At 47.2% G+C, this 22887-nt stretch overlaps 1 protein-coding gene across 2 annotated transcripts in view; it reads right to left on the reverse strand.

The window, feature by feature from the left end:
• Window positions 1-6797, reverse strand: part of CMTM4 (CKLF like MARVEL transmembrane domain containing 4) — an 80622-nt gene extending 73825 nt beyond the window's left edge. The window contains exon 1 of one of the 2 annotated variants that reach the window (XM_086351051.1): window positions 6360-6763. In XM_086351051.1, the coding sequence (XP_086207177.1) occupies window positions 6360-6545 (186 nt within the window). In that variant the 5' untranslated portion in view covers window positions 6546-6763. Of the gene's footprint in view, window positions 1-6359 lie in introns of both variants that reach the window. The other variant, XM_086351049.1, reaches the window with a different exon arrangement.
• Window positions 6798-22887: the final 16090 nt, after the last annotated feature.

Genomic DNA, 22887 nt, shown 5'->3' on the forward strand with positions numbered 1-22887 from the left:
GGAATAGCAGTGGTGAGAACAGACTTCATTGCCTTGCTCCCCATCTTAAGGGGAAAGTATTCTCTCACCACCAAGTATGTTAGCTGTAGATTTCTGGCAGATGCCCTTTTCCAGGTTTGCTTGGCAACGTTTATCATGAATGAATGCTGAATTTTGTCAAAAGTTTTTTTTTCTGCATGCACTAACATAATCAAGTGTTTTTTGCCCTTTAAACTGTTAGCATGGTGGATTCTATCTCCTGATTTTGGAAAACTGAACAAGCCTTTTGTTCCTGGGACAAACCACAATGATTGTGAGGTACTATTCCTTCTACATAACATTGCTGGATTTGATTTCCTCGCATTTTATTGAGGATTTTTGTGCCTGTGTTCATGAGGATGACTGGTCTGGAGTGTTCTTTTCTTTTTTTTTTTTTTAAAGGCTTAAAATGTATTTTAATAAGTTCATGTTCCATTATTCATTTCTCAGAAAAACTTCAAAGGTATTAGGGACAAATCAAACATGGTACACCAATAAAAAATGCACAGCATAACTACCTAAGATAGGCAAAGCTAAGAGCTACTGTCTGACATTCAGCATACAGCAACCCTGTTCTCAAGATTGTACTAGGCCTATCAAGAAAGCTGTGAATGGCAACATCACAGACACAAAAGGGCCATTTCTGGGTTGTCCTTACCCAAGAAAAAGATGGAGGCAAGTTTAACACAAGATTTTTTTAAAGATACACTAAATGAAAATCTCTAAGAGAAAATGTCTTCCTTGGGACATGAAAGGGTAATATATGGGACATAACAGAACCGTATGTATGTTGTCTGTGACCTCTGTGGACATGTGCCTGAATTCCCACCTGGGAGTGATTGGAACAGTGGGGCCAAGGTCATTGGGGGATGTTTGGTTTTTGTGGTATATGTGGCAGGATCTCTGGGGTGAGACAGTGCACTAAGTCGTGTCCGACTCTTGCGACCCCATGGACTGTAGCCTGCCAGGCTCCTCTGTCTATGGGATTCTCCAGGCAAGAATACTGGAGTGGGTTGCCATTTCCTTCTCCAAGGAGTGTTCTTTTCTTGAACTGTCTTTGTCTGGTTTTATAAAACAGATGTGTACTAGACATTTTTCTGAGGCCTTGAATGATAATTTTACTATTTTAAGCATTATAAAAACTTATGAATGGTTTTAATCTTCGATTTTCTGCTAGAATTTCTTTGACTCCAAGTTTTTGAGCAGGAACACAACTTTCAAAGATAACAAAATTCCCAAGGGAAAATAAAACTGTTCTAACTAGTCTCACCTTAAGGTACATGTGAGAATCTCATGCAGTGAAACTATTTCACCTGTCATTCTCTGCACACCCCCGCCCTGCTTCAGTATAGTCAAGGAAGCAGGAACTGTGCTCCCCAGCCTGGGATGAAAAACTGACACAGTTTCCATCAAATAAAAGATACATTATTACCCAACCCTGAAATGCAAATACTCACAGTGGTCACTGAGTTACCTAAGAAAGCACCTGCCAAACATTAACCCCTTTAGTTCTTATAATTCCCCAAACGTTCAGTCATTACCACTCACATTTTACTACGGGAGAAGCCAAAACACAATGGGATTAAGAGATTTCAAGGCGATCAGCAGAGCTAAAGTCTGAATTTAAACATCACCTACTACCCAACTTTGTTTTAAAAAATAGTCCTAAACAAATGCAATCCAAGGTCAGAAGGTCAATCAGGCATGGGAGGGACTTCAGAAAGGGATTCAGGGACTTCCCAGATGGTCCAGTGGTTAAGACTCCGCACTTCCACGGCAGATGGCACGGGTTCCAACCCTGGTTGGGGAAGTAATATCCCTCAAGCTGGGCAGCACAGCCCAAAAACATTAATACAAGTGATGCAAGGAAGGAAGGAAGAGAGAGAAAAGAGAGAAAGAAGGAAAGGAAAGAAGAAAGAAAGAAAGGAATCTGATGCAAAAGAGCTCACTGAGGGGTGTTTTAGGAACTTAAATGCTGATTCTGGTCTTGGCTTTTTTGATAAGGCCCGTTCCCTCACTGCAGAAACTGAGCAAGACTAATGGCTGAGGAACAGGATGCTACACAGGAACTACTCACCTAGGGACAATGGCCACAGAGAATCAAAACCCTTGTACAGTGTATCATTTCAGCATGTAAAAGTCAGCCAAAAGGTCACCCAAAAGTCACCCAAAAGGGTGGACCAAAGACCACAGAAATGTCCCTAGACTCAAGGTCTGTCCTGTTCAGTGGAACAACTCAAAGTGATGTGTTCAGGAGGCAGTAAAGGGTCCACGTGCGTGCATGCTAAGTCACTTCAGTCGTGTTTGACTCTGTGCAACACTATGGACTGTAACCTGCCAGACTCCTCTGTCCACGGGATTCTCCAGGCAAGAATACTGGACTGGGTTGCCATGCCCTCCTCCAGGGGATCTTCCTGACCCAGGGATTGAACCCGCATCTCTTATATCTCCTGCATTGGCAGGCAGGTTCTTTACCACTAGCGCCACCTGGGAAGCCTAAAGAGCATGCTGCCTGGGTTCAAATCCCAGTTCAAACCACGAGACCTTAAAGGAGTCACAACCTCTGTGCCTCTAATGTTCTCATCCATAAGAGTAAGCACTCATTACCGATATCCGCTGTTGTTATTTCTCAGAAAGTTGTCCCACCGAGGGCCTGTGCTTTTCGGACACTGTCCTAACATCAAGGTATAATTGATAGCATGCCCCTCCCCATCACAAGAGCACAATTCTGCTTTCAACCAAGTGTGCCTGAGAAAACAACAAAATCAAAATACAACAACAAACAATAAACAAACATTAACTGTTTCATTAAATGATGTCTGGGAGCTAAAAACAGCTAAAAACCAATAAGCACTCACAGAATACACATTCAAAAGGAAGAAGAAGGTATTTAAATCTATACCTTAAACCAACTGTTTTCCTACAAAAAGTACATTCACATTGTTTGAGATATTCTCCCCAGCGAAGAAACAGGTATGAGTTTCATTTTTAAAAGATATAAACTATGAAAATGCACTGATTAATTTCCATGCTATTTCAGATTAGTTTTATGATCAAATAAGGTTCCACTTAAAAGATCAATTTAACTTTTAAATCACTAGGAAGTAAGCTATCTTTAGTTCAAATATGTAATTTTAGGACTTCCCCGGCGGCACAGTGGATGTGAATCTGCCTGCCAATTTGGGGAACACAAGCTGGATCTCTGGTCAGGGAAGTTTCATGTGCTGCGGAACAACTAAGCCCATGTGCTCTAGAGACCATGTTCCCCAACAAATGAAGAGTAGCCCCCTCTCTGGCAACCAGAGAAAGACCTTGCATAGCAACGAAGACGCAGCGCAACCAAAAACAATTAAATAAAACTTTTTTAAAAACAGGGACCAGAGAGCTGGTAAAAGTTTATTTTTTTTTAAATTTAATTATAATTTTGTGGTGGCATTTTCATCAAGTTTCTTTAATTTAATTAATTAGCAACAGTGACAGCTAACATTTTATTACACACTAACTAAGCACCTAATAAGCTAGGTGCTAATTTATACCTATTACCTCATCCTCTTAATCCTCTGAGGGAGGAATAGGCTCATTTTACAGAAGAACCCCAGCCTTGATGCTGACTACTTACGGTTCTGACAGAGAACTGATTGCCAACCTGTATATAAAGTTTTAACGCTACAATGATAGAGTTCCCCTGGTGGCTCAGCTGATAAAGAACCCGCCTGCCAATGTAGGAGATACAAGAAACGTCTGATCCCTGGGTCAGGAAGATCCCCTGGAGAAGGAAATGGCGACTCGCTCCAGTACTCTTGCCTGGAAAATTCCACGGACAGAGGAGCCTGGCGGGCTACAGTCCATGGGGTCATGAAGAGTCAGACACAACTGAGCATGCATACACAGGTATAAAGTTTTAACACTAAAAATGATTACAGAACGGTAAGTCTCAAACTCTAACGTGCAGGAGAACTCCTGGCGAATCTTGCTAAACTGTAGATTATGATTCATAAGGTCTGAGGTGAAGCCTATGATTCTGCAATTCTAACAAGCTCTTAGGTGCTAGAAGTACTGCCAACCACACTTGGAGCAAGGACTTACAGGTGGCAATAGGCCACAGACCACAAAAAAATGTCTCTAAAGCCTAAAACAAAATTTTAAAAAATCAAACTTTTCACAAAAGCCACAGAATTAGAACTTATATTAAACATATTTCTTGATGGGATGTTGCAACATCTTAGAAATATCTTCAGGGACTTCTCTGGTGGTCCAGTGAATAGGACTCCAAGCTTCCAGTGCTTCCAAGGCAGGAGAGATGGGTTTGATTCCTGGTCAGGGATCTAAGATCCCACATGCTATATGGGGCAGCCAAAAAAAAAAAAAATCTTCATAACGACTCTTATTTTCTTTTCCAGTTTAAGTCAAGAGTCCAATTTCTTGGAGTTTTGTGGAAGGGTTTTTCCCCTAAAAACCCTGAGTTTTTAATCAAGGCTGAAAAGCTAAATGCATGGGAGACTATTTCATGTTCCCATACCCTTCAAGCACATCCCTGTCCTTCACTCATCCACATATAACACAACCTCTCACTGTTTAAATACTAGAGGCAAGAGTTAGGGGAGATTTTAGGAGCTGGACACCAAAGTTCTTCCAAATGAAAAGTAAAGTTCTACCAAAAATAGCACCTTACAAAAAGGCAATGATAAATACCATTTATCACTGGCTTCCATTTATGGCCTTAGGTGACAAAATTCCAGCAATGAGGTAATAGCTAACATGTTATACAAACTACTGGATTTCATTCTTTTACCAGATCCCTTAAGTGGCAGGTCTATTTACTTTCAAAAGTCCAGAGTGAACAAAGCAAGGTACTTAACAAGATCCCTAAATTCCACCTGGGTCCAAGTTCCCCTTTCTGCCAGCTCTCTTATTCACTTGTGATTATCTGTGCTGTACTCAAACATCAGCTAGCTGCCTCTTTTAAATGGCACCTCCCCCACCTTCTCCATTCTCTTTACTAACAGCAATGCCTAACCTAAGTCCAGAACCAATATATCTCTGAGAACATTCCAGTTTAACAGATAAGGTCAGTTTAAAATTCTAGAGAGGAATAACCTGCTCTGTTTGTCTTTCCTGAGAGCCCTTCAAAAACTACCATCCCACAATCAGCAGAACAAGCCTTTCACCCAAAAGAAAGATAAAACAGGCTATGATTCTGCAATTTACAAACACTGAGATCTTTATTGAAAGGATATTCACGTTAAATAAAAAAGATTCCCAAGGAACCTTTACCGAGGTACTCAAGTAAGCACAAGGAGACCAATGCTTGGAAGAAACAAAATGCATATACCGTGCAGGTCCGTGCAAATGGCTTCTCTGGCTGAGAAGTCAATGAAGTTCTGTAAGGGGCCTCAGAGGAAGGCCTACCTGTGTCAGGGAATACCGGGACACAGTTTTGTCCCAACAAGAGCATGCTCTATCCACAACAGAGCTAAGCAACTAACCAAACAGGCTCGTTAGAAACCCACAAAAGAGGGGCAGAGGGGACACTGTCCTGAACGCCCTGGAAGCTAAAAATAAGTATTCTGAGGAACGAGCTCTACCATAGACAAGCCCAACAGAAAGTTCTCTGTTTCTATTACCTCCAAAACTGGCTGCCCTCCCGCAGTGATTTAACTCTGGGTACCAATTGGGCAATGCCAGCCACCGTGCTGGGGCGGAGGATTCAGAGATGCCGGTTCTATCTTCTGGGCTAATTAGAAGGAATCAAAGCCTCTGCAATATAAACTGGAGACTCTGCGGGCAGAGTTGGGCTCCCTCAATGCATCTAGACTACATGCCTCCATTCAACCAACATTTATTTGAGCGTCTACCATATGCTCAGCACTCTGCTGGGCACCGGGGGAAGAAACCTTCCCCAGTAGCGGAAGCAGAGACAAACGAGGACGATCCGGAGGAGTGGAGGACGCGCGGCCCCCGAAAACCTAACACAAGTTGTTGCTATGACCAGCAGCACCCAGGGGAAGGCGTGACCCCCGCCGGGTTCCGCGCACCACCAAGTCCAACAGTGAAAGAGGCTCGCGATAGCGAAGACTGGCGTGGACAGGTAGGCCCGGGGGCAGGTGTTCAGGTAGAAGGCGCACACCTGAGGCAGCAGGGCTGGGGAAGACGGGATCCCCAGGGGAGGCGGGACGGAGGCCCAGGGATCCGGCTAGAAGAGGGGGCGCAAGGAGCTGGACGATGGGAAGCCCGGGGCGCGGTGGAGGCCGGCCGGGCCTGCGCCCCCTGAAGCGGGAGCAGCGAGGGAAAGCGCGCGGCTAGGCCGCCCGCCCGCACCTGGGGCCCCGCCCGGCACCTACCACTTGGGCGACCTTGAGGCAGCCGAGCGCGCCGCGCAGGTAGTCGGGGTCGCAGCGCAGGCCGGCCAGCCCGCGGCGCTGGCTCACCGGCTCGGTGGTGGGCTGGTACGGGCTGCTGGCGCCCGAGATCATGGAGGTGCTCGAGGCCTCGCCCTCGAAGCCGTCCAGCTCCTCGCCGCTCCGCATGCTGCCGCCCGGCCCGAGCCGCCTCGCGCGGCTGGCTCCCGGCGCCCGGAGCTGGCGGGCTCAGCAGGGCCGCCGCATTGCCGCCGCCGCCGCTGCCGACGGAGACGACGACAGACTTCCCGCACCAGCGCCGCCGCCGCCTCTGCACCCGCCGCCCCGCTGCGGCCACGGTTCGGTCCGCTCGGGCTCGGCTCCCGCCGCCTCAGCAGCGGAAAGGGAGGGAGGCGGGAGCCAGTGGAGAGAGAAGGAGGCGGGAGCCGGCGAGGCGGGCCGGGAGGGGGCGGAGCGAGCGCCCGCCCGCTGGCCGCTCGGCGGCGCTCTGCACGGCGGCTCCCGCTTGGGGAGGCGGCGGCCCGCGCCGCGGGGCCTCGGAGAGGCGAGGCCTCTAGCCAGGCGGGGCTGGGGGCGGGGCGCCGGCAACTCCGGCCCCGCCCTCACCTGCCCGTGCTGGGGCCCCGGCGGCGGCTGCGCGTCAGGCCATCACGGCGTGGGAGGGCAGGGGTCCAGGAGACGGGGGATTGTGGGGACCCGAGAGAGTGGAGGCTGACGGAGGGTTGAGCTGGACCTAGGGGGGCACGGTGCTGCTTTCTCAGGGCGCTGCCTCAGTTTCTCCCCTGAAGTAAGTAGGCCGGAGGACTTTCTGGTGAAGGCCAAGATGTGCGACCTCAGTGCTGAGAACAGTAAGAAGTCCGGGGTGGACCTGCCTTGGACTGTTTGACTGACAAGAAGGGGCTAAGTGTCTGGGCTCCCACACCGGGCAACAAACAGGTTCTGAGGTCAGGGACACAAGTGAGGAGAAATCAGGGTGAATGAGTGAGCGGGGTCATTTAGTACCAGGTCTGCAAGACAGACACACAGTTAAGATTTGTGAATAACTCCCAGTGTACGTTTTGGGTCCACCTGCCTGACCGAGGAGTGGCCGCTTGCCCATAGGAGACCCTTGGTGACGAACATTAGTTTCCTCTCTTAGATGCAAAGTTTTTTGCCATCTCTGTCTAATCATCAAGGCAAGTAAAACACAGATTTTTTACACTGAAGGGCACTCATTAGGGGCCAATTTGCAATTCAAGTGTGAAGGCTAATTTTAAGCTTAAGTAAAACACTGACTTTCTAAGAATTGTCGCTTTGGTATTGAACCCTTCCACACCTCAAATAGTTAGAGCTTATCATGCTCTGGGCACTGAGGAAGACACTTGAAAGTGTCATTCCCATTTTACAGAAGACTCGACTAAGGTTTCAGACTGGTAGTCCCAGGCCACACAGTTGGTGGACAGAGCAAGCTCACGTCCAATTTTTTTTCACTACACGCTGTTCAGTTCAGTTCAGTTGCTCAGTCGTGTCCGAGTCTTTGCGACCCCATGAACCGCAGCAGGCCAGGCCTCCCTGTCCATCACCAACCCCTGGAGCCTACCCAAATTCACATCCATTGCCTAGTATATATTTCAGATGAGGTTGTGAAGTGAGAAGCAGTAAATGCGATAACTAAGGTGATCTCAGTTTAAACGGCTCTCACCTTTTGGTTACCAAAGATTGGAAAGACAAGGACTCTAAAACTCTATCCAACCAACAAATATTTACTGGGCACTTCTATGCTAAAGGATATGTTAAGACCTGGAGATTGCCAGTGAAAGATAAGTTGAATGACTGGATGCAGGCTCTGGCCTCTGCTTTCTTCCCAAATCCCAGTGAAATGACAGTTACACGGATTTATGTTTTAAAGGCATAAAACCACAGGGACAAAGAATGAGAGAGGAGACAATGGCAACAAAATGTTGGAAGCAGAAGAGCAAAGGGGCAAGTGGTAAATGACTCAGCAGATCCAAGAAAGCTAAACCCTAAGCTGGTACAGGGGAAGGCTGAAATGCATCCTAGGTCATATCACAGGAAAAAAGGCTTGGGAATCATGACATCACCAAGCACATCGAGAAGTGGGGGTGAAAGCAGAAATCTAAAAAACAAACTAAAAAAAACCCAACTGAAAATCTTTTAAGTAGCAAATGGATTCCTGGATCCCCTCCCTTGCCCATCCCCCACAACTAGAACTTTTTTCTCTAGAGAAGGTAAGACAGAAAGTCCCTTAGCTAGGGAACACTAGGCACAGTTGAGGGTAGGGGGTACCATATTAAAAATTATATGTGTTTGTGTCCTTGGATATTAAATAATATGAAAGCAAAACAAATTTTAATTCATTATGAGTTAAAGAAAATCTCACAGGAAAAAGAATCAAAAGACAAAGAGGTAGAAAATGAGAGAAAAGAAAATTAGAGGAATAGTCCAAGAGATTAATAGAATAATAAGACTCTCATAAAGTTAGAACAGAGAATATGGAGGGAAGAAAACAAAAAATAATAATTCAGGAACATGTTTACAGAACCAAAGGATATGAGTTTTGGATTTAAAGGACCCATCAGTGCCCAGCACAATGAATCAACATGGACCAGCATCAGATATATCAGATCACTGGGGCAAACAGAAGAGCTTCAAGATTCCAGAGAACTGAGCAGGTTTCATTATAAAGGATCAGGAATCAGAAAGGCATCAAGAAAGAAAGAAAGAAAGAAAGGCATCAGACCTTTCAAAAGCAACTTAGGGAGGTTCAAGGGAATGGAGTAAATCATTCCATATCCTGAGGAAAAATGATGCCCACTTAGAAGTATGATTCCAACTGGAGTATCAACTGGGTATGATGACTTATGAAAGACTCTTTGGACATGAAAGACTCCTTCTGTCTCTTCTCAGGAGGCTGCTGGAGGAGAACACCATGAGTACAAGGATTTAAACCAAAGCAGCAGAGGATATGGGATCCAGGAAAGGGTGGATGCAGCCTCAAGAGAGGTGATAAGAGTCCTTATGGTGAAGGGGACATAGGCCCCTGTGCAGCAGGGCTGGGGGTTGACCAGACCAGATTAGAGAAGCTAGAGGCTTCAGGAGACATCTTCAAGATGAAATTATTCGGTTCGCCAAAAAGTTCATTCAGGTTTTTCACCGTCTTACCCAAAGAACTTTTTGGCTAACACAGTAAGAATGTGTCTGAATATACAGAAAAAAAAGATTCATAGTTTCAATAAAGTTTTCAGACAAATTAGTGATAAATGTGGGCTTCCCAGGTGGCTCAATGGTAAAGAATCTGCCTGCCAATGCAGGAGACGTGGGTTTGATCCCTGGGTTGGGAAGACCCCCTGGAGGAGAAAATGGCAACCCACTCCATTATCCTTGTTGGGAAAATCCTATGGACAGGAGAGCTTGATGGGCTATAGTCCATGGGGTCGCAAAGAGTCAGGCACGACTGAGTAACTGAGCACGCACACACATATAGGGATAAATGCACAGAAAATTAAGGAAATAGTCATAGATGAACTGTGGGGAAATAAAATAATACATAGAAAAGAAGTATGGTAAATCACAGGTGAATAATACCTGCATAATTATAACAATGTGAACAATGAGTGCTGATCTAACCACAGTACCTGGTCATATTAGGAAGAAAGGACATATTAGGAGAGATAGAATGTGTCAATGTGTGATAGGGAGAAGGGGAAGATGGGCAAGAGACCTAAATACTCATCAGACATGCTTAAAACTCAAGAGGTAGCAGACATATGCATGTCAATTAAAAAGATAATGGTAAAGGGACTTCCCATATAATGTTGAATACGATTGGTTAAAAGTTTAAAAATGTCAGTTCTGGGAAGCAGGAAATGTAATGGGGGTTATAGGCCTTGTAGAACTATTTGATTCTCTCAATGATATGTTCATGTAATTTTTATGTGTTCATATAATTTTAATAAATGCTAGATTTTAAATGATTTTTAAAAAAGAAACTTGAGTATTTGATATCATCCCTGCCAGCACAGACATGGGGAGCAAGCATTAAAACCAGTAAAATGTGCTGTGTATTGTTCATGGTGGTAAGGGAATTTCCAGGAAGGATTTCACTGAGTCTGTGGGTCAGAATTTCAGCTGAAGTGTGAAATAGGAAGAGCAGCTAGCAAGGCAAAGAGATGACAAGGATTGGTGGAAAAGTGTTTCAGAAAGAGGGAACAACATGCACAAAGACCCAGAGATAAGTGAGAAAGCAAAGCACAATGAAGAGGGTGAAAGGTGGCTTTGGGCGTCCCCTGCAGGGCCTCAGGGGCCATGTGAGAGGATAGATTCAGTTCAGTTCAGTTCAGTTCAGTCGCTCAGTCGTGTCTGACTCTGTGACCCCATGAATCGCAGCACACCAGGCCTCCCTGTCCATCACCAACTCCTGGAGTTCACTCAGACTCATGTCCATCGAGTCAGTGATGCCATCCAGCCATCTCATCCTCTGTCATCCCCTTTTCCTCCTGCCCCCAATCCCTCCCAGCATCAGAGTCTTTTCCAATGAGTCAACTCTTCGCATGAGGTGGCCAAAGTACTGGAATTTCAGCTTCAGCATCATTCCTTCCAAAGAACACCCAGGGCTAATCTCCTTTAGAATGGACTGGTTGGATCTCCTTGCAGTCCAAGGGACTCTCAAGAGTCTTCTCCAACACCACAGTTCGAAAGCATCAATTCTTTAGCGCTCAGCTTTCTTCACAGTCCAACTCTCACATCCATACATGACTGCAGGAAAAACCATAGCCTTGACTAGATGGACCTTTGTTGGCAAAGGAATGTCTCTGCTTTTGAATATGCTATCTAGGTTGGTCATAACTTTCCTTCCAAGGAGTAAGCATCTTTTAATTTCATGGTTGTAGTCACCATCTACAGTGATTTTGGAGCCCAGAAAAATAAAGTCTGACACTGTTTCCACTGTTTCCCCATCTATTTCCCATGAAGTGATGGGACTGGATGCCATGATCTTTGTTTTCTGAATGTTGAGCTTTAAGCCAACTTTTTCACTCTCCTCTTTCACCTTCATCAAAAGGCTTTTTAGTTCCTCTTCACTTTCTGCCATAAGGGTGGTGTCATCTGCATATCTGAGGTTATTGATATTTCTCCCAGCAATCTTGATTCCAGCTTGAGGATAGATTAAGCAGTGTTAAACAGAAGAGTGACTCCTCCCTCTAGAATGTTGTCTTGGCTTCATCAAAAGAGATAGACTGAGCGGAAGCAAGACTGGAGGCTCCTCTCCAGTCCTCATTAACTGTTCCCTGTTCCTGGACACTAGCCTACACTTATTTTTAGTTCCAGGGACAGATTTGAAATTTTTCCTTCTGGTTTTTAACAAAAGTTCACAGACTTTCAATGGGCGTTATTGGGAATCCCACATAGTACATAAAACTTGGCTCCGTTGCCTTCCTCAAGTGGTCAACTGTAATAGAGCATGAGCTTATGGCTAGAGCTGTGCCTCCAGGTATCTGCAAATGCTGAAGACAAAATGAAGATAAGAAATGACAGAGAGGTGGGTAGCCCTCAGGTCCCTGGGTTCCAGCATCTGGTCCACCTATCCAGGGCTTACTCAAGGAAACCAGACTCAGAAGAGATTGATGAAGGAACCAGATGCTACTTCACTCATTGCTGCCAGTGGATAGCCTCTGCCAGCAAATACAATGCTGATTCTTAGCTCAGTCCATGAACTCATTGTGAAAGAGCTGCTCAAAGCACAGCATCCTTTGTTGTTCAGTTGCTCAGTTGTGTCTGACTCTTTGCGACCCCATGGACTGCAGCACTCCAGGCTTCCCTGTCCTTCACTATCTCTTGGAGTTTGATTGAACTCATATCCATTGAGTCGTTGATGCCATCCAACCCTCTCGTCCTCTGATGTCCCCTTCTCCCCCTGCCCTCAAGCTTTCCCAGCATCAGGGGCTCTTCCAAAGAAAAGGTACTGGAATAAACTCTTTAACGTCTGAAGGTGCACGCTATGCCCCAGTATCCACTGCTTTACCTGCATCAGGCCTGACCTCTTGCCAAGCTTCTCATTCAGCCCAAAGGCAACCACCTCCAGATCTGGGGGACTCGACTCTAGCTGTCCTCCCCAAGCACATGGATTCCTTGGAGAGTATTAACCTCAAAAGCATTGGTACTACAAGGGCTTTAGATTCTAAATTCCATGAAAGGCTGGGAGCAAAACACCTTCCCCAACTGGGGTCCCTGTCCCTGAAGGCATTGCCTGATGATGGTGAGGAGAGAAGGGCTTCCAATTTCCCTTTGTTTCTTACTGAGGCCCCTCCCCAGGGCAACCCCCTGAGTGCTGGGGGCTGGGGTAGCTTTTCCTGTGACTTCAATTAAGCAGTAGATCTAATCTACCACTTTTAATAAGCTCAGTAATTAGCAGGATCCCAAGAGAATTCTACCTCAAACAGAAAAACATAAGACAGTGGTAGTTAAGTAGAACACTGCAAGCATAAAGCAGGTAGTGCGAAGACTAAGTTGATCATGAACAATTATTAAGCATGATGCGAACACCCAAGAAAATCATGTTTAATGTTTCCAGACTATGAGCTTGGCCTGAAATGATTCTCTACTTTTAAAGAAAGGTTCTGGTATAAACTCCTAATGTCTGAAGGATTTGACTCAAAGATGTCAAAATAAACAACCTCTTTCCATGTTTGAAAGGAGTCGATAATCCCCTCCCCCATTAAACACCCCACCCCCAACCCCAACCTCAAGTGTTCCCATGAGCCTGGAGGGCCTGGGCTGATTCCAAGCGGGAGCGGTTCAGGGGTTAGAGTTAACTGCTGCTTCTGAAAGAACTTGTCCCTTCAGCCGGAAAAATGCTCTCCAAGTCTCCTCTAAAAATAGTGCTCACTGGGATTTTCCAGTTTGACATTCCTTCAGTTCCTATGACCAAGGACAACCCGGGCCAAACCATCTGCACCCCTCATGGGGGCCTCCAGTGGAATCCCACCCTCGGTGGGACCCCAGTTTGTGGTACCTGCCACCTCCACACCCTGCTGGCACCTGATGATTCAGGGGAAGATTGGCCCACTCAGCAGCTGCTTGGCTTCTCCCTGGCTGCCTTCCCCCCTCCCCTTCTCTTCCCAGGGCAGGCGCAGGGGAAAGGTTTTCTGGGGAAGAAAGAGGAAAGTGTGGCTACAAGGGAACGGGGACACTGCCTACACTTACCTCCGATACCTGTGGCCCCCCCCGGCCTGGGCTGGCTAAACTAGCCTGTGAGCCTCCAGGGGCTGCCCAGGTTAGCCAGGAGTCGAGACACATAAAGTAAATCTTTGCTGATGGCCCACCCCCCACCCACCCACGCCTGGTGCCCAAACCACATGCTGGAGCTTGGAGGCTCTCTGAAAAGAACTGTGGAAGCACAGAGGACTTGTCTGTCCACCACGATCCCTGCTCCTAGTAACAGCAGCTCTCACATTCCGGGGCCATTCCTCTTCTACTCCAGCGTCCACCTCCCACCTTCCAGGTGATCCAGGTGATCTTCACCTGGGAAGAGTCGGCACCTGACCCAAGAATGACCAATCAGGGTTCCCTTTTACCCAGACGGGCTCAGGGTGGGCCTGGGACCTAGGTTGAGCCAATGAGAATCCTACCCTGGGATTTTTGTCTCTAGAAAGCAGGCATCTGCAGACTTTAATGTGCACAGGATTCACTCAAGGGGTAGATTTTCAGGACGTCCCCCAAGAGTCTGATACTTAGGCCCTAAGGTGGGGAACAGGAATCTGCTGCTACCATATATACAGGACTACAAGGCCAGTACAGTCGCCCAGGGTGAGAGAGGAAGAGAAAGCTTCGCGGAGTCACACTGCGTCTCGAAAGCTGAGGAGGCGTTCCCCAAGCAGCATGTGATCCTGCCAAGTGCTTCTGCCTTCTTGTGACAATCTCCCTGCATGGCACAGACAGCCCCGGGCTCTCTTGATTTTCCTCCCATCTCTCTGGTGGCTCTCGTCAGTCATCTTTATGGCCTTAGCTCCTAGCGTTCGGCGTTCCTCAGGGTGCTAGCTTCATCCTCTTTCCTATGACCTTTCTCCCACTAGAAGTCACCCTTGGGTGTCCTGAATTCCATTAGGCCAGAATGTAACTTATAATCTCACCTGCTGTGCCCCCTTCCACATTAAAAACATCCATTCCCTTATAAGGCCAAGAGGAAGAGGAAGAAGAGGATGGGAAGAGGAAGTGGCACTCTTACCATGCTTTCTACATGCCAGATACTGCTCTACTTGTTCTCACATATTAAAGCATTTAAACCTCAAAACAGCAGAGGGCTATGTCCCACATATCAGGAACACCTTCCTGCATTCCCAGGCTGTGTCAGGTGCTCCGGCCCTGGCTTCCATGGCTCCTTGCATCACAGTGTTTATAATACTGTGTTATGACTCACTGTTTACCCATCGGTCTCTGACCATGAGCTTCGAGAGGGCAAAGGCCTCTCTGTTGTATCCTCTGCTGGCTCAGGGCCAGACGTGGGGTGGATGTGCAAAGAAGCATTTGTGGAACACAGGATTGTATTCACTGGCTGCATGACCTCAGACAAGTTGTGAACATCTGTGAGCCTCAGTCTCCTCATCTGTACCTTGTAAAGGCTCTAGCATCGTGTCTGAGACAAAGGAGGCACTCAGCAAATGTTTACTCTTTATTGTTGTCACCATCCTGAACAAGCAAGGCATTCTGGAAAGAGGACCCAGCCTGAGAAAAGGCCCTGATGGAAAGGCTGTAGAGGTTCAGAAAGAGGGGAGCGGTTTGGGCTCTTGTTCAGACAGAAAGGGGTCAAAAGGTATGTGAAGGGCGGGGGCAAGGGCAGATACTGCAGGCCCCTGCAGTCAAGGGAGCCATCGGAGCCGCACTGTGCTCTTTAAGCAGGGAGCTGACATGATTGGATATGGGTGAAAATGAAGTACCAATGAATAATTCAAAGTCCTATCTCTGCTGTATCAAATGGGTACTAGAGCTTGTTATCCTGAAAAATGTACAGAGCTCTTTGAAAGAAGAAAGGTCTCAGAGGCCCCTAAGAATACTTCTCTGGATGCCTAGGGGGTCCCCAGACCTACTCAGGGAAAGCCAGGGGGCAGCCAGAAATGCTCCAGTTCTTTGACCTGGTTCTTAGAAGGGGCATGGAGGCCTCTGGATCCTTGGGCAGGAAAACAGACGGGACTTAGGTAAACGACCAGAGTGGGCAGGAAAGCATGATGGTAGGACATGCCAAGGGCAAAGTGTGGAAAGCCAGGAGACTTGGGGAGGAAGAATGAAATGTGAGCTGAGAAAAACAGAAAGAAGTGGAAAGGTTCTAGGAGTTACTATGAATGGCCTGAGGAGAAGGCAATGGCACCCCACTCCAGTACTCTTGCCTGGAAAATCCCATGGATGGAGAGGCCTGGTAGGCTGTAGTCCATGGGGTCGCTGAGGGTCAGACATGACTGAGCGACTTCACTTTCACTTTTCACTTTCATGCATTGAAGAAGGAAATGGCAACCCACTCCAGTGTTCTTGCCTGGAGAATCCCAGGGACGGGGGAGCCAGGTGGGCTGCTGTCTATGGGGTCGCACAGAGTCGGACACGACTGAAGCAATTTAGCAGCAGCAGCAGCAGCATGAATGGCCTAAATGTCATATCACCTGACTCTTCAGTCCACATACATGGGCAGACTCAAAGGTGGTTTGTTTGAATTAAATGTATTTGAAAACAGCCTCCAGAAAAGTTGTAGGTACAGTACAAAGAACTCCCCCCCACCCCAAACTATTTGAGAGTAAGTTGCCAACCTAACACCACATCACCTCAAATACTACAAACAGATGTTTTCTTGCTTTACCAAAATACAACCATCAAAACCTGAAAGTTACTCAAGATACATTACTACCATCCAACTGTCAATGACATTACTTTGCTTACAAAAGTCTGTATAGTCAAAACTATGGTTTTTCCAGTAGTCATGTAGGGACATGAGAGCCGGACAATAAAAAAGGCTGAGGCCAAAGAATTGATGACTTTTAACTGTGGCACTGGAGAAGACTTTTGAGAGTCCCTTGGACTGCAAGATCAAACCAGTCAATCCTAAAGGATATCAGTCCTGAATATTCATTGGAAAGACTGATGCTGAAGCTGAAGCTCCAATATTTCGGCCACCTGATGTGAAAAACTGACTCATGAGAAAAAACCCTGATGCTGGGAAAGATTGAAGGCAGGAGGAGAAGGGGACGAGAGAGGATGAGATGGCTGGATGGCATCACTGATTCAGTGGGCATGAGTTTGAGCAGGCTCCAGGAGATGATGATGGACAGAGAAGCCTGGCATGCTGCAATCCATGGGGTCGCAGAGTCGGACATGATGGAGCAACTGAACTGATACTGACACTTATATTACTAATGGCATTTACTTCTAGGGATTAGGCTTGGGTCTCCCAGGCTTGTTCTCCACTGTTACTCTTCCCCACCCCCCTCTTGTAATGAACAAATAAATCTGTGAGCAATGAAATTAAGTACTGACTGTAATGAATTATAACCCACCAAAGAAATCACATCCATTGAAATTTTGAGGAGGCGGGGAATGCTGTTTCTTATTAAACTTTGAATTAATTTATATAAATATAGGCTCACGACTTTTTTTTAAAATGGGTTGCAATCCATTACAAATTTTTTTAATGCTCAAATTGCCCCTCAAACCTGGCCACTGGACTGCTGTTTTTTTTCTTTTGGGACACGTCTCCATTGCTCTGAGCCCTTTCTGTCTGGCATACATGTCCAAGCTCACTTATACTTTTCTTATTTCAGCCCTGACTTTTTTGGAAAAAGGTTACCTCGAAAATGAATCTGGACCTGAGGTATGTTCAGTGGGCTGTTGCTGCTCCCAGGCCTGAGCTATCAGTGCAACCAGCTAGGGAATGTGTATGTATATAAACACACACACATACACGCACATACTTACATCTATATTTGTTCTCTCTCGGCATGAAAATGAGTTCATAACACTATGTCCAACTCCAATTCAACATTCTAGTTTCCTCTTTTCATTCTTTGTAACTCCCTTCTCCGGCCCTGAGGACCCTGGCTACTCTTTCATCTGGTAATTTGCTTGATCCATGCCTCTGCGTTTATCCATCCCATCACTCCCTCCCCTACCCAGATGCGCCCCTACCATGCAGCCCCATGCCAGGCCACCTTCTCCTGTGGAGGCTCCCTTCACCTGCCTCAGTTTCTGACACCTCCTGTGGATGCTCTCCTCACCCCACCTGCACTGACAGCCTGAGCCAGGTCAGCTCCATGCCACCCTCTCTCTGGTAGGCTTGCTCTCCTCACCTGACTTGGGCTCTGACATCAGTGTCCCGCCCAAGCCCTGCCCTGGGCAGGTAGCTGCCCTCCTCAGCCTGCTCAGGTTAATGCTCCATACCAGGCCATTCCCTCATTCTCACCCACGGGGACACTCTCACGTTCCAAACCCAGCCTGGGGGTCACCACCCCACCCCACCCTGACCTACCACGTTCTGCCCACCTAAAGGCTGTAGGGGCAAGTCAGTGGGGAACAGGAAGACCACAAAGACCTCAGTGTTTATTTGGAGCAGAGAGCTGACTGTGGTGGTAGAGACGGCAGGTGTCTGTTGCTCCCAGCAGACTGTAAGCCCTGCGGGGAAGGCTCACCTTGTTCCCCTCCATCACCAGCATCTTGAGTCACCCTCTCTTGCCCACGGTTCCCTGGGAGAGGGCAGTGGTAGCTGAGGAGGAGCAAGGAGGAGGCCCCAGGAAACCCCATACCTCACCATGTATTCAGGTGCCCACGCACGCAGATGGTGGAGTGCTGCCTTGCCCAAGAAATCAGGCAGTTGCCCAGGTGATGGAATTTATAGTGTGCTGAAAGTGTGCCTGCCCTAAAATAACTCTCTTGCTCACAGTCTAAACTAGCAATTTCTTTCTTTGGATTTAAGACCTGGTGTTTAGCTCGGCTGGGTGGAGAAGAGGCAGACAATTGTGTAGAGGAAGCAGGGACAGGGCAGCAATGACTCTTGGATTCTCAGTCACAACTTTGCTCTCTTCTGTGTGACCTGGACAAGTCATTTCCCTCCCTGGTCTTATTTACCCACCTTGAAAGTTACGATTTCTAAGACCTTTTCAAAAACTAAGGTGTGTCTCTCACACAGCTGGTACAGGGTTGGCTGTTTCAAGATGGTCTGCACACCAGGCGCTGTGCTGCATGTCCATTTCAATGCATCTAGCCTCCTTGTGAGGCAGGTGAGAATCTGCTCACCGCTTTCCAGATGAAGATGCTAAGACTCAGAGGGGTTAAGTGACTTGTCACCTAAGTCCTCCTGTCTCAGGGTTCACAGCTGAGACCGCCCAGGTGTCCAGACTGGAACTGTGGGCCATGGTTCCTTGTATGTCAGAGCAGCTCCAGTTCAGCTCAATGCCAGAAACACTTCTGGTTCCAAGCGTGGGCCAAACGGCTGGTCTGAGGCTGTGCTGGTGATGCTCCCCCTTAAGGACCCACAGCCAACTGTGTCTGCTGTACTCCTTTTGTGCCTAGGACCACGATGGCCGTGAGAGCTACTGGAGAAACCTACTCCCAGGGGGAAAACCTCCCAGCAGTTGTCCTAGTTATGACAAACTCACCAGTCTACAGAAGCTGATCCCCCCTGGGGCAGTGAGAGGGAAGAGAAGGTGGGGCAGGAAAGGGGATATCAAGAAGCCACATGCAAAGATCACCAGCATCCAAATTCCACGAGTCATGATAACATGGACCTTGACCCAGCCTTAAAAACCCTGCATGTGGATGTTCTCAAAGGGTGTTCTGTGGAACCCGGAGGTTGTCCACAGTCATGGTCAGCCGGGAACGCCCACATTTGAGCCTTCTGAAGAGTCACACCTACCCAGTCCCCTGTGAAACAAATCAAGACTGAAAACCTGTTTCCACTGAGTTAAACCTGAGTCCTGCAATCCTTCTTGACTGCCTATACTATGACATGGCCAGAGAACACTCTGGGAAACCTAGATTTAGGCCTTCACAGATGCAAAGAGCAATGTCAAGAGCAAGGCTGCCCGAGAGGGGCAGGGCCTGTACCCCAACTTGGGGCCGTACCAGCAGTTGCTTTACTATAGAGCAAAGCCTTGCCGCCTGCTGGCCTCCCACAGCTCTGCTGGAACAGAGAATGGATCTGCTCAGATGGGCCTGCAGGGCGCAAAGCCACCTGGTGCTAATTGGAACCTTGGAAATACCTCCTCACCACACACATATCGTCTGTATACATAAACAGTGACACTGTTTCGTTTCCCATGGACTCCAAGGATTCATTCCGGGCCAGCATTTGTTAGATGATTCTGAGTAGGTCAGAAATGGATTCACAGTAAAATGCTGCCAAATATTTTAAGTATCAAGGACAGATGTAACATGCCACAGGCTGCTGACAGATGTGCCAAAGCACCCCCCACTCTTTAAAATAAATTACTGCCTTCAACAGGGACATAGTTTAAATTGTTAAATTCTTCCCCACACGAAACTTAAGATGCTTAAAATCTGAGGTTCACATCGTGTTTACCTTTCAAGGACTTTAGAATAGTCCCACAGAGAAGCTGATGGGGTTGGTGGGTTTGTGCAGAGGCAGGCTGAGGAAGACGGTGAAAGCTGACAGTCATTTAGGAATGTTGACTTAGTCCTACACCCAAAGAGGAAGCTCAGTTAAATGTTCCAGGAAAACATCTTTGACATAAATTAATAAATCATAAATGAAAAACATAAATGAAAACATCTTGTATTGCTCCTGTGATTTATCTTGAGTTGCTTGATGAGAACAATCAAGATGGAAAACAAAAGTTGATTTTAACTTTACCCACATAGAAATTTCTTCACAAGATTAGAAACACTTTAAAGGTTAGGTTCTTCTTGTCTGAAATGCTGGCCAAGGTTGGGGAAAGGACCTCGTGACTTCTCAACCCTCCCACACAGCCATCCTGGTTCCCAGTTATCTGGTGGCCACCCCTGCCCCATTCCTGGCCTCTAAACCCCCTGCTGCCTCAGCAGTGTCTCCTCTCCCATCAAGCTGCGAGTCCCTCAGTTAGAGCCCAGGGAGAGACTTCTGGGCTATGCCTCAACTGGAGTCTGGCTCTGTGTACCAGCAGGAAGCAATGTCCACCCATGGTGGGAGTTTTGGCTTCTTCCTCCTGCTCCCAACAACCCTGCCACAGGCCTGTCATCTCCGTCTCCTCCTAGTCAGAACTCACCATCTGTGCCTCCCCCAGCAAGTCAGAAAGAGCATCAAGACAGCACTCCGCATCCTGGTGCTTATCTGCAGGCCTTCACAGGGGAAGGCACACAGCACCAAGTACCAAGCAGTGTCCTTGCCTTCAGAACCCAAGGCTCTGCTGTGGGATCCCATGGGAACAGGACCAGACAAGCAGCTACAGGATATCCATCCCTCCAACCTCTATTTTCTTCAGAGATGAGACGATCTTTAGACTGCTGCTGCTGCTAAGTCGCTTCAGTCATGTCCGACTCTGTGTGACCCCATAGACGGGAGCCCACCAGGCTCTCCCATCCCTAGTATTCTCCAGGCAGTAACACTGGAGTGGGATGCCATTTCCTTCTCCAATGCATGAAAGTGAAAAGTGAAAGTGAAGTCGCTCAGTCGTGTCCAACCCTCAGCCTTCCAGGGTCCTCCATCCATGGGATTTTCCAGGCAAGAGTACTGGAGTGGGGTGCCATTGCCTTTTCCGATCTTTAGACTACTAACCGTGAAACCCCACAAATGGATAGGGTAGATTCTACAGGGATACAAAGGGGTTGCTGGAACAACACTCACTGGAGTTTCCTAGAGGTATTTTCAGGGCCAACCATCACACTGAGGACCTACCACATTCCAGGCACTTGTGTGCCTCCTCTAATGCTCACAACGACTAGGAAGAAATTTTATCCCCACTTTACTATGAAGGCCTAAGAGGGGTGAAGTTCCCCAAGCCTCACTGTTTTCTTGTTCTACTTCTTGATCTGCCTAGCCTGTTACTTGCCTGATTCAAAAGTGATGAGACTTCCATAAAGTCAGAGGAAACACCAGGATTGGAACCTACTCCCCAGCATTCTAGCTGCCTCACTGCACGTGCTGTCCCCAGTCCACAGGTGGCCGGAGAGGGAACGGGGGTGGTGGCAGCGGTGCGCAGTGTGTGTGAAGGCCACCAGGCAGGCAGACAGGCAGGCTGGCCTCTCCCATACATTCCAGAGTATCTGCACTGATGAAGGTCTACATCTCAGGGCCTGCCAGGAGCCCTTACCACTCATGACCCACCAAATCACTCATACCTAAGAAGCAGAGATCCTTCCAAGGGGAGCGGCAGGCATTCCAACCTGACTTTCTCAGCGCAGTAGCTGACTGCAGCCCCGCCCGCTCTGCATAGGTGTGCTGTGTGCTTTTCCTTTGGGTGCATTCTCTGCCATGCTTTTCCCCACCTAACAAGGACTCCTTCATCCCCGACAGAAAACGGGAAGGGCCGTAGCGGAGTGCCATGCATGTTTACGATGATGGATGAAAACACTTTCAATCGCTTTTATTTTCCCCATTTGCTTTAAAAATAAGCACAATGAATTCAAGCATAGCTCCACTGACTGGGTTCAAATTCTGGCTCTGACCCTGGTAGCTGCCTAACCTATCCATGTTTAGTTTGATTCTAGAGGGTTTTTGTAAAGACTAAATCAATTTACATAAAACATCTAGAGGAATTACTGGCATCATCACATAAAGTAAACTCTATTTACAAACTCTACTCACAAAACTTCCTAAATTTTAGGCCAAAATATAACAAGTTAATAATTTCCACAGCTGCTGACAGGTGTACAGAATGATGTGATCTTTATGAAAAGGAGGACGCTGAAACATTTAACAAAAACTACATTTACTTGGGGATTTCCTGGCAGCCTAGTGGTTAGGACTCTGAGCTCTCACCGGCAAGAGCCTGGGTTCGATCCCTGGCCGGGGAACTAGGATCCCACAGCACGGTCGGCCAAAACAAAAAGAAACAAGAAAAGGAAAAAAAAAAAACAAAACAAAAACGAGTAATGCAGTAAAGGAAGTCACATAAAATTTAAAACCAAAACAAACTACATTTACCTTTTAATGAGAAGAGCCACAACTAGGAATTTACCCTGAAGATGCATCTCCACAGATAAAAGCAACACATGCACAAGGTTACTAGCTGCAGTGTTATCTAAAAACAAAAAGACTGGCAATGTCCCAAATGCCTGTCTACAAGAGACTGGTTCAATAAACTACGGTACATCCGCATAACCAAGTACTGTGTAGCCATAAACAACAATCATGAACTGAGCTGATATATATAAACAACTTTTAGGTGAAAAAGTACACATTCTATGTCCACTGAAAGGGCCTAGAGGCAACAGCATCCAGCGTGAACACGCCCAAGGTCTAGATCTTGGTTTCTAAATACCAACCCTCCCTAAAGGCACCAGGACTCCCTGGGAAAATGGCTGATGCCAGGTCAGGGGAAATACA

The sequence above is a fragment of the Bos grunniens genome, chromosome 18, assembly GCF_055505025.1.
Source record: "Bos grunniens cultivar Pamir isolate PY7600 chromosome 18, Bosgru_T2T1.0, whole genome shotgun sequence".
Taxonomy (NCBI): Eukaryota; Metazoa; Chordata; class Mammalia; order Artiodactyla; family Bovidae; genus Bos; species Bos grunniens.